At 39.9% G+C, this 14452-nt stretch overlaps 1 protein-coding gene across 4 annotated transcripts in view; it reads right to left on the reverse strand.

The window, feature by feature from the left end:
* Positions 1 to 14452, reverse strand: part of PHKB (phosphorylase kinase regulatory subunit beta) — a 192936-nt gene that overhangs the window by 151188 nt on the left and 27296 nt on the right. For all 4 annotated transcript variants that reach the window (XM_084755999.1, XM_084756000.1, XM_084756001.1 and 1 more), the window contains one exon: positions 1491 to 1580. In XM_084755999.1, coding sequence (XP_084612125.1) covers positions 1491 to 1580 — 90 coding nt within the window. The remainder of the gene's footprint in view (positions 1 to 1490; positions 1581 to 14452) is intronic.

Genomic DNA, 14452 nt, shown 5'->3' on the forward strand with positions numbered 1-14452 from the left:
ACACACTGTATTTTATCATATTCAATATAACCTTTTTCCAACTAGCCCCCTTCTACTTTGTCTCCCTCAGCCCTTTGGTGGTCCAATAAGTTTCAAGGAAGTCACTTTCAAGAGTGAAGGTGAGGATTTGCTTATGGGAGCCGTGGCACCTCTCCACTGGATCTATGACTGAAGAAAATGTCTCCTCCCCCTCTATCAACCAAGTGTAAATCTTCAGGTAGGGGTGGGGTCCCATAAGGCCCGCTCCAATCATGGCAGGGTATCAACAAGTCCAATCTTATACAGATCTTTTAAGTTCAAGAGTGAAAATGCAACGGCCATGTGTGCCTGGAAGAAAGTTTTCCACTCTATGCCCCCACAGCTCCCTTTCTCCAGCTCTGACATTCTTAACACTTTGTTTGTTTGTTTCTTAAGACAAAGTCTTACTATGTAGCTAGTCTGGAATTCAACCTTCTTCTCTACACCTCCTGGATACTCAGTTCAGGTATGGGACACTAAAACATTATCTTTCTCATGGTAAAGAATTGATTCCCATAATGCCAAAAATAAATACTACCATGAGGCCTCTTGAGAGTGTTATTGCTATAAAGATAACAGAAAGAGCAATATAAGAATGCAGGTCAAAATCCTGATGGAAAATAAGTTAAAATAAAGGTTACATGAGGCTGAAACAGACAAAAAAAAAAAAAAGAAAAAGAAAAGAAAAGAAAAAAGAAAACCACGTTTTGAGAGATGAATAAAATTTTATATTCCTTACCATAATAGAATAACAATTAGCACATGAAGCCATAGATATTCCAATTTATGGTTTGATAAAGGATTCTATCCATATATATCTAACGCTGATTACTCACATTGCAAAGAAAACTTGCCATATTAAACAAACAAAATTTGAAATCAAACAAAACAACAACCACCAAACTGCCAGGAGGAGCTGACTCTGTTAATAGGAATGATGGGTGGAGATTGCACCTTTTACTCCAGTGAATCAGACACTAACTAGATAGACACAAATGATCAAGTTAATGTTCATATGAAACATTTGTTTATTAACCAAAACGAAAACATACTCAAGTTCTAAAATCTATTAGGTTCTAACCCTTCAATCCCAGCACTCAGGGAGTGGAGGCAGGCAGAGTTCTCTCAGTTTGAGGTCGGCATGGTCTACATAGAGTTCCCAGATAGCTAGGAATACACAGAGAGATGCTAGCTCAAAACGACAAAATTAATTAATTAACTAATTAATACAAAGGAAAGTTAAAACAATACAAAAGATAGTGGTAACATTAAATTATTCCTGGGCCAGATATGACCTGTGGATTACCTGTTACAGTCCAATATAGATACACAACAGGAATATATAACTACTTAAGCAGTGAAACTACGCCATCTCCAAATTATGGAACAATACCTCAACATAATGTATGAAATATGCTAGGGCATAGTCAGTACTAGTCATTGCCACTATGATTTCCTCAGGCAGTACTTACCAATTCTGTAATAATGATCCAATTTATCCCAGAGAGTTTCATTACCAGGTCTTGGAAGATTAATGCTTTTAAGAGGTTCATAAACTGAGCCTAAAAGAAAAGTGAAAACTCATCAAATTAAGTCATTTTTACCCAGAGAAATGATGAAAATTTCTAAATAAATGAAGGTACAATAAGCAACAATAAAATTTTCAGTTTCAATTCTGAACTACCCTACTCATCCTTGGTAAAAACTTCAGTAAGAGCAAATTTTCTTGTTGTGTGCTGTAGCATCTTCTGGGTATATTCCAAGGAGTGGAATAGCTGGGTCTTGAGGAAGCCCTATTCCCATTTTTCTGAGATAGCACCAGATAGATTTCCAAAGTGGCTGTACTAGTTTGCATTCCCACCAGCAATGAAGGATGAGTGGAGAGTGGGATATTACTTTCTCACACACTCTGGTGCCTCACCTTTGACCATGTCCCCTAGAGGGGGAGACCTGGTGGCACTCAGAGGAAGGACAGCAGGTTACCAAGAAGAGACTTGATACCCTATGAGCATATACAGGGGGAGGCAATCCCCCTCAGGAACAGTCATAGGGGAGGGGAATAAGGGGAAAATGGGAGGGAGCGAGGAATGGGAGGATACAAGGGATGGGATAACCATTGAGATGTAACAAGAATAAATTAATAAAAAAAAGAAAAAAAGAAAAAAAAACTTCAGTAAGAGACGAACAAAAGTGATTCTTAACAAGCATAGAAGAACCCCAAATGCTGGCCTACCCTCAACACCCACATTCCATCCAACAATGTGCTACATACACTGGGCCTAAAACCTAGTACCCAAACACCCCAGAGTCATCACAAGTTCAATGACTTCTTATTGATGAGAGACAGACCTAGCTATGGATTCTTAAGTCTAAACATTGTTACTTCTGGTAATACTTAGTAGGCAATTATCCGTGGAATCAGCACACTTCAAGTACTGCAAACAAAAAAGATAAGGCTCACACACCCAGAGCTCCACTCTATACGTACTCGGCTATGTCCCCATAGCTCACACACACAGAGCTGTATTCTATACGTACTCAGCTATGTCCCCGTAGCTCACACACCCAGAGCTGTATTCTATACGTACTCGGCTATGTCCCCATAGCTCACACACACAGAGCCATCCACTCTATATGCAGCTGTTTCATACTTAAAATTTTAAACGTCCAACTTCTCTCGCATTACTATCTTGACAATAAGCAGAACTCACGTCTATCTCTCCACCGTGGAAACTATGCTAAGTGATTAGCAGAGCATGCTGCTCAAAAGCTACGAAATACATAATTATGATGATGATCTGCCACAAAATAAGCAATGGAACTGAGCACTGACGGTGCACTTTCTCACCTACCACATAAAAGGGAGACGTCTGAACCTTCAGAGCTATGGCCATTCTTGCTAAAAGCACTCAGAAACCATAACATCTCAGGGTCATAATTAACTCGTCCCTAAATTCAGATAATACATACCACATAGTTAAAAACCCAGTAGAAGAATTAACTTACCCAGGTTGGGATAAATCATGCTGACATACATTGAGTCTATTTTTAAATAAAATAGGATCGTGTATGATCATAGAATTACTATGTCCAATACATCAATTTAAAGCTAGCAGGTAAGGGTGTTTGCCATGAAGCTGAACACCCCGAGCTGATCCATGGACTCACAGAGTGGAAGGATCCGACCTCCACATGTGACAGCATGGTCTGCCCATCACCGCCCTCAAGCAAACAATCAAATCTGAAATGCTATACCCTGACTTAAGACATTGTCTAAAGGTTCTTAATACGGGGACTGCCTGGAATGGCTCCATGGCTGGGAATGAAGACCTTTGCAAACATACACAGATCTTCAGGACAGCTTCCCTTCCACTGCACAGAGCCTGCCATGGCTGAGGGCACACGGAACTGTAAGCCATGCTTGTCTGCTAGGACAGAGCCATGGGGCCACTGTTCACTAGGAAGGTGTTGCCATTTGGGGAAACAACACCTTCCCAGTGATGATCATCTACTGAGAGAGAAACAGCAGACACAAATGATCACAACTTGTTAAGCATGAATGTGCAGCCTAAAGAGGATACTGCCTAGGGGGAAAGATTACGAGCAAAGAATATCTTTGTTGTCACTTACACCTTCTCTACTATAAAGGTAATATTTTGCTTTAGATGTGAAAAAGAAAAATTATCACAATTTGAATATATAGGGACCTGGAGAGAAGTCTCAGTTGGTAAAGTTGCTGCATAAGGCCCTGGTGTGGGATCCTCAAGAACCACCGTAAAAATGGGTGTGGCTGTGCATTTGTGGAACCCCCTCCCCTGCTGCCGAAGGAGTGACGGGCAGATCTGTTCTCTCTGGCCAGCCAATCTAGCCAAATTTGTGAGCTCTACGTTCAGTGAAGAATCAGTCTCAAAAACTAAAGAGTGCCAACAATCTGAGGTCAAAGGGAAAGTCATCAGCGACAACACTTTATTTCATTTTTAAAACAGGATTTCACCCAGCATCCACACTGTGTAGTTCACAACTGTCTGTAACCCCAGCACCAGGGGTTTCTGAAGTCTCTGCAGCTATCTGCATTCATGTGTACACACAGACACACAACAGAATTGTGTGTGTGTGTGTGTGTGTGTGTGTGTGTGTGTGTGTGTGTGTGTGTGTAAAATGAACATATGAAAGAAGCCCATTGGCAGAGGAACCGGAAACCCTTCACACCTGGACTGTATGTGGGAGCAGCCTAGGATATACAAGCATGGGATAAGCAGGTGCGATATAATTGATTTTAGCTTCCTGAACCTTTGGCTCATTGCTGCAGTAGATGTACACATGTTGTTTGTTTTTGTTTTGGGGTTTTTTGTTTTGTTTTGATCCAAAGTGTAGGATATATAGTGAACATAAACATGTTTTTCTTTTGATTCCAAATGTGGGAGGGGGCACAGACTTGTGAGAGATCAGGTGATGTTTATCAACTAGAAGACAAACCACCTTGTGCCAGGGCTTGGTTTTTGCCTGCTGAAACACATCTTAGTACAGACTCTGAGAGGGTGTGTGTGTGTGTGTGTGTGTGTGTGTGTGTGTGTGTGTGTGTGTATGTATGTGTGTCTGTCTACCCACAAGATATGTGCAAGGTGGGTTTGCTGTTCCAGGTTCCAGCAGCAACTTTGGTGGAACTGCTGGTCTGCTGAAATCCTGCCGACTACGCCAGGGGAATCACTCCCAGGAACTGAGACCAAAAAGGTCTACTTCTCCTGTCCCCATTAACCTCTTTTCTCTCCTATCTAGGGTTGGTGTAAGCATTAAAGAACCTCAAATAAAGTAGATTTGGAAAAGATTGAAGCCTACATGTGGCGCTCAACGTGCTTTGGGCATAATGGGTAACTTAACTTCTAATGCTGTGGAGGAAGATACAGGTTTTGAAGATATAAAGATGATGTTTCAGGGTGTCAGCAAAATCACAGAAACTGTTGCAAAGTTCTTTCCTGCTTTATACACAGAGCAATTTTTTTTGTTTTTTCTTTGTCTTTTAACTGTATTACATTTTTTTAAAAGATTGGAAGAAAGACCGATAAGGTATGAAAACCGGAAGGGTCAGTAAATTCTACCGTTCTGGAAAGGACTGCAGAGCCGGCTGTACAACTAGAGAATTTTCAGGTAGAGGCTGAAGCATTTGGAAAGCGAATAGTGCCTTCGGTAACGGGTAAGGAGAGCTGGTGTTTCCCACAATCGCCACCCCACCCTGCTCCACACACCAGGTGGTCAAAGCACCAGCACAGAGAAGGGGGAAGAGAAAAACTGGGAAGCTGGAGAGGCTGTAAAGATTCTAGAGGAATGGGAAAGCAGACAGGCCAAAAAAGCTTTAGAGACAAACACTCTGATAGGGAATTCTTTAGGGCTACACAGACACCACCAGCTTTTCCAGTCTTTGTGCAACACATCCCTGCTAATGATGGTGCTGAGGCTTGTGATGAGATGCATGACATCCAGTAAATATGCTAGAGTTAAAGCACTTCAGAGGCTATTTATTGTATGGTATGGAATGCATTCCTCTTTTGTTAAACAAATGTGAGTAACTGGGCTACAGAGCATGGACTTATTCCCCAAGATTGGAAGGGACTGGTGTCAGCTGTGTGAAAAGCTGCTCAACAGTTGCAGTGGTTATCGTAGTGGAGAAAGGAAGCCACGAGAATGGAACAACAACATACAACAAGGGGAATAAATGTTGTTGAAGATCAATTGCTTGGTGAAGGGCGTTATGCTGACTTAAGATAACAAACCCAATCTGAAGATGTAGTAATTAAAGATGTAGTAAATGTCGTGTTGCAGCCTTAAGAGCTTGGGACATGGTTGAGGACCCTGGTGAAACCACCACTTCATTTATTCAAGGCCTGGAGAAGCCTTCACTGAATTCTTACAGAGATTGGGTTCAGTTCTAGATCCTAAGACGAGACAGGCATTGAAACTGATCATGTCATATGAGAATGCAAATGCTGAATGTAAGAGAGCAATTAGACCATTAGAGGCATGAGGGGCCCCATGAGATGAATGGGTAAGACAGTCAGTTAATATTAGCTCTCAGGAGCATCAAAACAATATGATAGACAAGCTATAGCTAGAGGTCTCAGATATCAAAATACTCAGTGCTTTGATTATGGTAAATTGGGCCATTTACAAAGAAACTGTAAGGTTAAAAGTTCCAGACCTCCAAATAACAGGCGCACTCGCTTTGGAGTAAATGGTACTCGTGGAAGAGTACAAGGAGCTTCTGGCTGTGATGGTGATGATGTGCCAAGACTTCCAGGGCATTGTAGCCACTGTGGGAAGGGAAAACATTGGTCTCAGGATTGTTAATCCAAGAGAGACATATGAGGAATCTCTTGCCATCTAGAAACAGAAGGAGAGGCCTGTTAGCTTGAGGTCGTGCAGCTGTCTTTCTTTGATCAACCAGGAAGTAAAAAACAGGCAGGAGAACAAAGACTAGGTATTAAAGGGAGCACAGCTTTGGATCTGGCCTCAGATAAATCTCTTATACTATCTCCACAGGTTGAATGTTATAACCACTGGTGTTTACAGTCCTTTCCCTTCGGGGACAGTCAGAATAATCTTGGGAACAAGTGGATTAACTTCTCAAGGCTTTATTGTGCATCTTGGTATTATAGATGGAGAGTGTAAGGAAGAAATTAAAATCATGGCATATGTAAAGAAGGAGATGCAAATAATGTAGGGGCTAGAATCGCTCAGCTGTTACTGTTTCCTTACATCAAGGGCAAAGCCACTCCAGTAGAAAGAACAGGTGCATTTGGGAGTACTGGAAGATGTGTGTTCTGTCAAACAATGGTCAATGATCAGAGACCTAAATTCATGGTACAAATGAATGGTGTTGAAATAGAAGGTTTGGTGGACACAAGAGCAGATGTCACGATCCTTTCTCAAAAGTATTGGAATCAAGATTGGCCACTTCAGAAGGTTAATTTGCAATTATAAGAATTGGTAAATTATCTCAAATAAGACAAAGTGTACGATGGATTAAGTGTGTGGGACCAGAAGGGCAAACAGGGAAGCTGGGACCTTATGTGGCTGACATACCCATAAATATATGGGGAAGGGATCTTTTAAAACAATGGGGTACTCAAATTACTATTCCTGCAATCACAGAGACAGACAATGAGGAAATTAGGGGTGAGATGGTAGATGCTCCTGGGGAAGGTATTGATATGTGTAATCAAGAACATCACAAGCTGTGACCATGGCCCAAACACAGAACTTCACAGATATTGAGTTTCCAAATTTATAAAAAGGGCCGCTCAATATAGCCTTGCCCCTCAAATAGATATCAAACAGAGCTGTGTGGCAAGAGCAGTGGCCCATAACAAAAGAAAAATTCCAGGCACTTTAACAACCGATACAAGAGCAGCTGGAGGCTCACCATATAGAGAGTCTACCAGCTCATAGAATTCCCCTGTTTGTTGTAAAACAGAAATCAGGAAAATGAAGATGGTAGCCGATTTAAGATCAGTGAATAGAGTAATTCAACCAATGAGTCCTTTACAGACTGAAATTCCTTTACCTTCTTTGTTAACTAGATCATGGCCTATAATAGTAATTGACTTAAAAGACTTTTTTTCACAATACTTCTACATGAGCATGATAGGGAAAGGTTTGCTTTCTTGGTATCTACTCTGAACAGTAGTGGTCCAATGAAAAGATAAAACTGGAAGGTACTTCCACAAGAAATGTTAAATAGTCCAACTTTATGTCAATACTTTGTGCGACAACTGTTAGAAATAATTCATAGGCAATTTCTTCAATCTATCATTTACCATTACATGGATGATATTCTGTTGGCTGATTCTGATATAGATACTTTAGAGAAAATGTTTCAGGAAACACAAAGAATTCTGCCATGCTGGAGGTTACAGATTGCTCCAGAAAAAAAAAAAAATACAAATAGGAGATTCAATTACCTATTTAAGCTATAAAATAACAAGAAAAGGTACAGAAATAACCACAAAAGGTACAGATCCATGTAGACCAGTTGCAAACTCTTAATGATTTTCAAAAATTAATGGGAGACATTAACTGGCTGAGGGATACAATTGGATTAGCTACTTGTGAGTTAAGTAATTTGTTTCAAACATTACAAGGGGATTCAGATCTTAAAAGTCCAAGGTACCTAATGGCTGAAGTAGAAAAAGGGTTAATTGTGGCAGAACAAAGGCTACAGGATGCACACGTGGCTAGAACTGACCCTCAGCTGGACTGTAGTTTGGTTATTTTCCTTCAGCACATTCTCCTACTGGGCTCATTATGCAAAGGGAAGATAAAGTCATGGAATGGATTTTCTTAGCACATAAACAAAGTTAAAAAATGAAGACATACATGGAAAAAGTTTCTGAATAAGACTGTGTCAACTATCAGGAACGGATCCAGCAGAAACTGTGGTACCTCTTACTAATGCTGAGATTATGTCACTGTGGGTAATCAATGAAGATTGGCAAAGAGCTTGTACTACCTACTTGGGAGAAATTAATTACAAATAGCTGAAAAGCAAACATACACAGTTTATAAAAAGAACTAATTGGTCCTTCCTTTTATTGTAAAGAGAATACCAATTCCAGAGGCACCAACCTTCTATACTGATACAAACAGGATGGAAATGGCAGGTTGTAAGTCAGATAAAATAACTAAGGTGATGAAAAGCCCATCTATCTCAGTACAAAAATCAGAATTGTATGTAATCCTTATGGTGATGTTAGATTTTCCTGAATCTCTTAATGTAATTACTGATTCTCAATATGCAGTAAGAGTTGTTTTGCATACAGAAAATGCTGAATTTACTCCTGGTAACTCAGAATTCACTTTGTTATTTATGGAATTGCAACAGGCCATCAGAAATGGAAACCATCCCTTGTATATTACTCATATTCAGTCTCATACAGGATTACCAGGTCCATTGGCACAATGAAATGAGGAAATTGACCAATTACTAATAGAAAATATGTTAGAAGTTCCAAATTTTCATGAAAAGCATCATATTTACAGTAAAGGTTTAAAGAAAAAAATGTCTATTACTTGGCAACAAGGCAAAGACATAATTAAAACATGTCCTACATGTTCTTTGTATAACCAAACTCCATTGCTGACCGGAAGTAACCCTAGGTGTACCAAAAGGAATGAAATCTGGCAGAGGGATGTGTTTCATTTTCCAGAATTTGTAAAATAAAGGTAAATACATCAATGGGCATCTGCTTTAGGTTCTGAAAAGGCTGATCATGTAATTACTCACCGATTGGAAACAATGGCAATTATGGGAATACCTGCACAAATTAAGATGGACAATGCTCCTGCATATGTATCCAATAATATGAAGAAATTTTGCATATTATAATTAAGGCACATTATGGCTATACCACACAATCCTACAGGGCAAGCAGTTGTAGAAAGAGCTAATCGTACCTTAAAAGAGATGCTTATTAACAGAAAGGAAGTGTAAAGACCTCTCAGGGATAGATTAAATAATAATTTGTTGACTTTAAATTTTCTTAATGTTGAGGAAAAAAAAAAACAGTGGCAGCAGAGAGACATTGGGTTATAGGGGAAAAACTGAAGAATGAAGACAACCAATATATTATAATGATCCGTTGACAACAGATTAGAAACTTGCAATAGCTTTGGGATGGGGATGTGGTTATGCTTTTTCACAGGGAGTGAAAAAAATATGGCGACTGACAAAACTTATAAAGATTAGATCTGACCAGGGAAGACCTCCTACTACCTTAAATATGAATGTGTTCATATAGCAAGGGAATCTTAAGGGCTGCCTGGTCCTTATGACATGCCATTATTTCATAAAGCATAGATATTACAGTGCAAACAGATAAAGTTGATGCCTTACACCTGCTCAAAAATAGAGCAGACACTTATCTTTAGGTAATTTGTACACCTTGCATATACCATATATATGTAGAAATGTACCTATACTTATACTTTTAAAAGTTTGCTTATTTTCAAAGCAAAAAATAAAATAATGAAGACAAAGCAGGAGGGCCAGATGATTCAACCTCAAAGACTGCCTCAGCTACTGTTTTCTCAAGAATTTGCATGCATATCAACTTTAAAAGGGCTAGCCCAAAAGATCAATCCCAAAAAGACTGGGCAGAAACAGATACAGCTAGCTTTTTCCACATTTTGCCAATATCTTACTTTTTTAAGGGTACCCAAAAGATGTTTTCACCCCAAGACAGCAAAAAGATATTTTGAGAACATGGCACCCCATTTCCAATAGATGGGGTGGGTGTTTTTGGTGGTTACCAATGTTTGTTATTGTCTAGGGAGGTTGGTTATAAGTTAGTAAAGGTCACATTTAGGGATTTCTTTCTTTCTCCCCTCTATCCTTCTTTCTCTCTTGTCTTCCTATCCTATCTAGTGTTAGGAGGAAGGAGGGAAAAGGCAATGGTAAAAGGGGAGGATACAGAAGTATAGGATGAAAGGTAGATTATTAAATCTATTGGCCTCAAGTATTTTACATTGGTATTGTAGATCAATAGAAATGTAAGATTATTTTGTTCAACTTTTGCTTTATGTATTGTACATATCGTATATTGATCTCTGAGCCCAAAACAGGAGGCTGGGGCTTTTTGGGTCTTGGTATTGTTTGACTATTCATTGCTCCACTTCAAGACACTCCTAGAGATAACTGCTCCACAGAACGCTTTAGGGCTCTGGGTTTTGGCTGCTGTTCCAGGTTCCAGCAGCAACTTTGGTTGAATTGCTGGTCTGCTGAAATCCTACCGGCTATGCCAGGGGAATCGCTCCCAGGAACTGAGACCAAAAAGGTCCTACTTCTCCTGTTCCCATTATCCTCTTTTCTCTCCTATTTAGGGTATGTGGGTTGGAAGGGAGGTATAAGCATTAAAGAGCCTCAAAGTAATTTGGGAAAGGTCGAAGGCTACACAGTGCTTTTTGGCAGATGCACTCCCTGCCCCCAGCTTCTTAATAAACCATCTCTATTTCTATTAGGTTAGTATGTATGCCTGAACTATTCTTTGTCCTGAAATATAAGAACCTGCAAATTTCAATGGGTACCCTCAGAATTCTGAACTTTTTAAACAAAAGCAGAGTACAGCCTGAAAGACATAGTCACAATATTTTTTTGAATGTTTCTTCCTTCTTTAAACAAGGGCATGCGATACACACTATTCCCTCCTTTCCCCAACACATGGAAACTGTGAACAGGCTCCAGCAGGGAATGGGGGTACAGCATAGGCACCTCTCCCCTCTGTTCTCTCTACAGCTTCTGTAGCTAGGATTGGGAGCGTGCACAACCCTGTCTTCTGCTCTGCAGGGCATTAGTTGAATTTATGTTGGTGCAAAAAGTGCATGCACCAGCAATGGTTGCTGATCCTGGACTTAAGCCTGGGAGACAGCTGCTGTTTAAGATCTACAGTTAGTCTGTGAGAAGTTTCTCCTGGGATTTTATGTCCTGGCTGGAAGTAGACAAATGTTTTCACAGAGCTGTCCACTGAACACAGGTAAAGACAAGGGAAGATGGTAGTGTTCAGGCTGTTGGGTCCTCAAAGTACAACCATTATCCTGGTACTCCCCATATCACTTGTTTGTGGAAAACAGTCGTTTGTGTCCAGGCAAACACCGCAAGTCCAACCGTGTTGCCTGTAGGGTTCTCACACTCAACGGCTCCTAGTTAACTTTGATCTACTGTTTTCTGCCACTGTAACTTACTGACTTCTGCTTTGTACCCTAACTGTTCTCACTCCTCCCTGGCCACCTATGGTAAGCAGTGCTATTTGCAAGGGTATGGAAAAGAATCCCTGGGTTAAAAGGATGCTCCTAGGGCACGGTCTTTCCTGGACCAAAGGAAAACCCCAACTGTTTGAACTTTTAACCTGAATGGTGACTTGATACCACATTCATAAAGGGAAGTCTCATCTTGGAAGTAAGCATCTTCCCAGTACAGTAAATTAATTAGCTAATTAGTGAAAATCACAGAGCTCCCAGTGAGACCTACTAACTCTACAATGGTAAATTGAGATGCACACAGCAGGAAACTTAGTTCTAGGCCAGAGACAATGCCGGCTGTTGGCGGAAACCTGTGCAAGAGAAAGGGTAAGCGTTTTTCTACTGTGGCTGAGGCCAGGCTCAGATGGGCCCAGTGACACTCCAGGCTCTGAAGAAAGAGCAAAGGGAACATAAGTTCTGTATTTTTGCCCAGGGACAGAGGCGGCAAGAACTGGTCTAAGGATGTCCAGGGCCTCAAAGGTTCGGTTCCCGGGAACCTGGCTTTCCCCCATGAAGATCTGTGGTTATTAGTCCTAAGGCAGCTGTGTCTAAGGTATCTTGCATTCTCTTGCCAACAACATTGACTGAGCTCTCTGCTGACTCTAGGCCATTTCCTTGATGAAAACTACATAGAAGATTCTGAACTTACTAAGTTCGTTTGACATAAGCCACCAGGTATGGGAGAGGTCCTGGTACCAGTCTTGTCTTCTTTATTATTTCATCACCGGGCCACCCTGCCCCCTGCTTAGGAACCTGTCACAGAAAATGGATTTGCTGGCTTGTCCAGGGCACTAACCCATCTTCTCAAGGACAACTGAGAATTGAAGGGACCAAGCCCTGGAATGACCATCTTACATTACAGGATGGAATGTACCTAATGAAACAAACAGGTAAAACAAAAACAGAAGACAGCCTTAAAGATCACCCAAGAGCCCACCTGTTCCCTCCAAAGATAGAGACAAACTTTACGTGTTGTTAGTGCGACTGTGCTCTGTGTGTTCATAGTGCTGTTTGATTGCCGTTCTCTGCTAAGACAGAATGGAATGAATCTGTCCCTAGAATCCCCCCAAACAACCACCAAAGGTGTTGGCTGCTCCAACTTTTTATAAATAATTTTTATTTTTAATCTTTTTATTTCTTGGCATATCTAATTTAATAATGTGTGTGTATACATGTGAATTGCAGCTCCAGCGACGTATACCAAAAGGCCTAGTAAATACATATTTATAACCTCAAACATGATTATTTTCTCAAAACCTACTGAAATGGTGTTTGGGGCTCTATGAAATGTTTCATAAACCTTTAAAATGTTACTTGTTTATATAGAATAACATTCAAAGAAGTCATTAAGGCACTGTTAAATTTTACACTGTCTCCATGGGCTTTGGGAACGATTCCCATCCAAAAGAGGTTCTGAAAGACATAATCTGTTTCTTAATCAAAGATAACAGGATAATTGTATAAAACTGCTATTAATCAAAATTTCTCAGTTAGCCTAGAGAGATGCTCCATGGGTAATGCACTTGTCATCCAAGTAGGACAACTTGAGTATGGCTGTTCGAACCCAAACAAGGGCACAGTGGCATCTGCAGTCCCACACTCTTACTGAGAGATCTGAGGCAGGAGCAAGAGAATCCCTCCCAGCTCATGGGGCGGCTAGGCTAACATACGCAGCTTTGAACAACAAGAGACCCCACTACCAAAAAGGTGAAAGCTAGAAACAATGACCACACTCACAGCTTGGCACATAATCACATGTGTATGCATGTATGTACATAAATATACTCACAATACATGACAAATACTTCTAAGTAATATATATTTAAGTCCTCTTATTAGACTATTTATTATTAATTTCTTCAGGATTTCCTTAATATATTATATATAAGTACATATATTTAATAAAGTTATGGTGCATGTTAAATGAGGAGTATATCTGTAAAATATGTTTCTGTTATATTTTGTGATTATAATGAAAACTGAATGGAAGACAATTCCAAAAATAGCATTTTTCTAAATCTATGTTTGCACTTTCGATTTAACAAAAATAGCTGTTATTACATTTCAAGATACTAATATATCTTATACTTGCATTTAAATACTCACAGAATAATAAAATGTTTGAAATGAGGAATAACTGAAAAATTTTTATGATATATAGTAAGATACTTCATGTGCAGCTTGACCCTAAATGTAGCAAAATAAGATTAAAAACTAAATATGTAGTGTCTTCAACTGCATGTGCATACACAAATAACTGAGTAATTCCGGAAGTCTAGAAAGACACAATGAATAGTTAAATGACCACCACCAGAGAGACTGGTATGCTTTTATTCCATAAAGCCCATATTAGCTAAATAATATGAAAGAATGATTTATCTACTGCTTGTATAATTTCTTAAAGTGGAAAAAGAAATTTTGAATGCCTAACCAAAACACATCATTCATATACACATGAAATTCATAGATAGCATCCAGTCTCAAACGCCTACTAGAGCTATGAGAATGCTATTGAACCAAGGAGTGCATCAAATGGTGTAGACTTGAACACAGGACTCTGAAGATGAACCAGATTATGTTCTGCTTTAAACAGCAGACAGCTCCAAGTGATTTACGTGTGTGTGTGTGTGTGTGTGTGTGTGTGTGT

The sequence above is a fragment of the Acomys minous genome (genome assembly GCF_964271855.1).
Source record: "Acomys minous genome assembly, chromosome: 14".
NCBI lineage: Eukaryota > Metazoa > Chordata > Mammalia > Rodentia > Muridae > Acomys > Acomys minous.